We start from the raw sequence: 1,461 nt of genomic DNA, 5'->3' as shown, positions 1-1,461 counted from the left end.
AGTAGAGCCCTTCGCCTTCTAAAAAAGGCCAAATTACCATGAAAGTCCAAGGCGGCCGTGAGAGCCTCTCGCCAACCAAGCTCTCCTCCTCCCCAGCAGCCCTGAAAACGGCCTCACGCGCTCCGGGCAGCTTTAAAAGGTGACATCATGTTGTTTGTGGAACGTCTACCCCTTATTTTGTCCCCTGTGTTGTAAGCCAGGCCCGGCCCGAGTCTGCGAACGACACACAGGCTGCGCAATAAGGCCTCGCAGCAAGGAGCTGGCCAGCCCACCCCGAAAGAACAACACAAGCAAGCTCTCCTCAGTTTTAAGCCTAAGAACTTTATTTGTTTTCCTACAAAGGAGTCAAGCTGTGACAAACCTAAAGGTGATGAGGCTTAACTTCAGTGCCTTCCTACCAGTGCTACCTAAGAAAAAGTGAACAAGCCCCTGCCTGCCCCCCCCAGGCCGTTCAAATGCACGTGTCACTACCCAGTACCTCAACAAACCAGTCAGAACATCAAATGAGTAACAGTGGAACAATCGTGGTCCAGCAGGGAAGGAGGTCACCCCCCACACACATCCCAGCCCTCGGGTGACTGCCAGCAGTCCCTCTAGAAGCACTTGCGATGGACAATGGAGGGGCCAGACTCATCGTACTCCTGCTTGCTGATCCACATCTGCTGGAAGGTGGAGAGCGATGCCAGGATGGAGCCGCCGATCCACACCGAGTATTTACGCTCGGGCGGGGCGATGATCTTGATCTTCATGGTGCTGGGCGCCAGGGCCGTGATCTCCTTCTGCATCCTATCCGCGATGCCGGGGTACATGGTGGTGCCCCCCGACAGCACGGTGTTGGCGTACAGGTCCTTCCTGATGTCCACGTCGCACTTCATGATGGAGTTGAAGGTGGTCTCGTGGATGCCGCAGGACTCCATGCCCAGGAAGGAGGGCTGGAATATGGACTCAGGGCAGCGGAAGCGCTCATTCCCGATGGTGATCACCTGACCATCGGGCAGCTCGTAGCTCTTCTCCAGGGAGGAAGAGGAGGCAGCCGTGGCCATCTCCTGCTCGAAGTCCAGAGCGACGTAGCAGAGCTTCTCCTTGATGTCCCGCACGATCTCCCTCTCAGCCGTGGTGGTGAAGCTGTAGCCCCGCTCTGTCAGGATCTTCATGAGGTAGTCGGTGAGGTCACGGCCGGCCAAGTCGAGACGCAGGATGGCATGGGGCAAAGCATAACCCTCGTAGATGGGCACGGTGTGGGTGACGCCATCCCCGGAGTCCATGACGATGCCAGTGGTGCGGCCAGAGGCGTAGAGGGACAGCACAGCCTGGATGGCCACGTACATGGCTGGGGTGTTGAAGGTCTCGAACATGATCTGGGTCATCTTCTCCCGGTTGGCCTTGGGGTTCAGAGGGGCCTCAGTGAGCAGGACAGGGTGCTCTTCTGGGGCAACACGCAGCTCATTGTAGAAGGTGTGG

General features: G+C 57.6%; 1 protein-coding gene across 1 annotated transcript; it reads right to left on the bottom strand.

Annotated features, from left to right (window-relative positions):
* Positions 1-561: 561 nt before the first annotated feature.
* On the bottom strand, positions 562-1,457 carry LOC103780525 (actin, cytoplasmic type 5-like; the record flags this gene model as incomplete). Its single annotated transcript, XM_008948213.1, has 1 exon — positions 562-1,457. A coding segment is annotated over one exon (864 nt), but the record flags the coding sequence as incomplete, so codon positions are not given.
* Between the last annotated feature and the right edge of the window lie 4 nt (positions 1,458-1,461).

Source organism: Merops nubicus, unplaced genomic scaffold, assembly GCF_000691845.1.
Source record: "Merops nubicus isolate BGI_N331 unplaced genomic scaffold, ASM69184v1 Scaffold19549, whole genome shotgun sequence".
Classification (NCBI taxonomy): Eukaryota; Metazoa; Chordata; class Aves; order Coraciiformes; family Meropidae; genus Merops; species Merops nubicus.
Note: the sequence above shows the minus strand (reverse complement) of the source record. Positions and strands in the feature narration are given on the sequence as shown.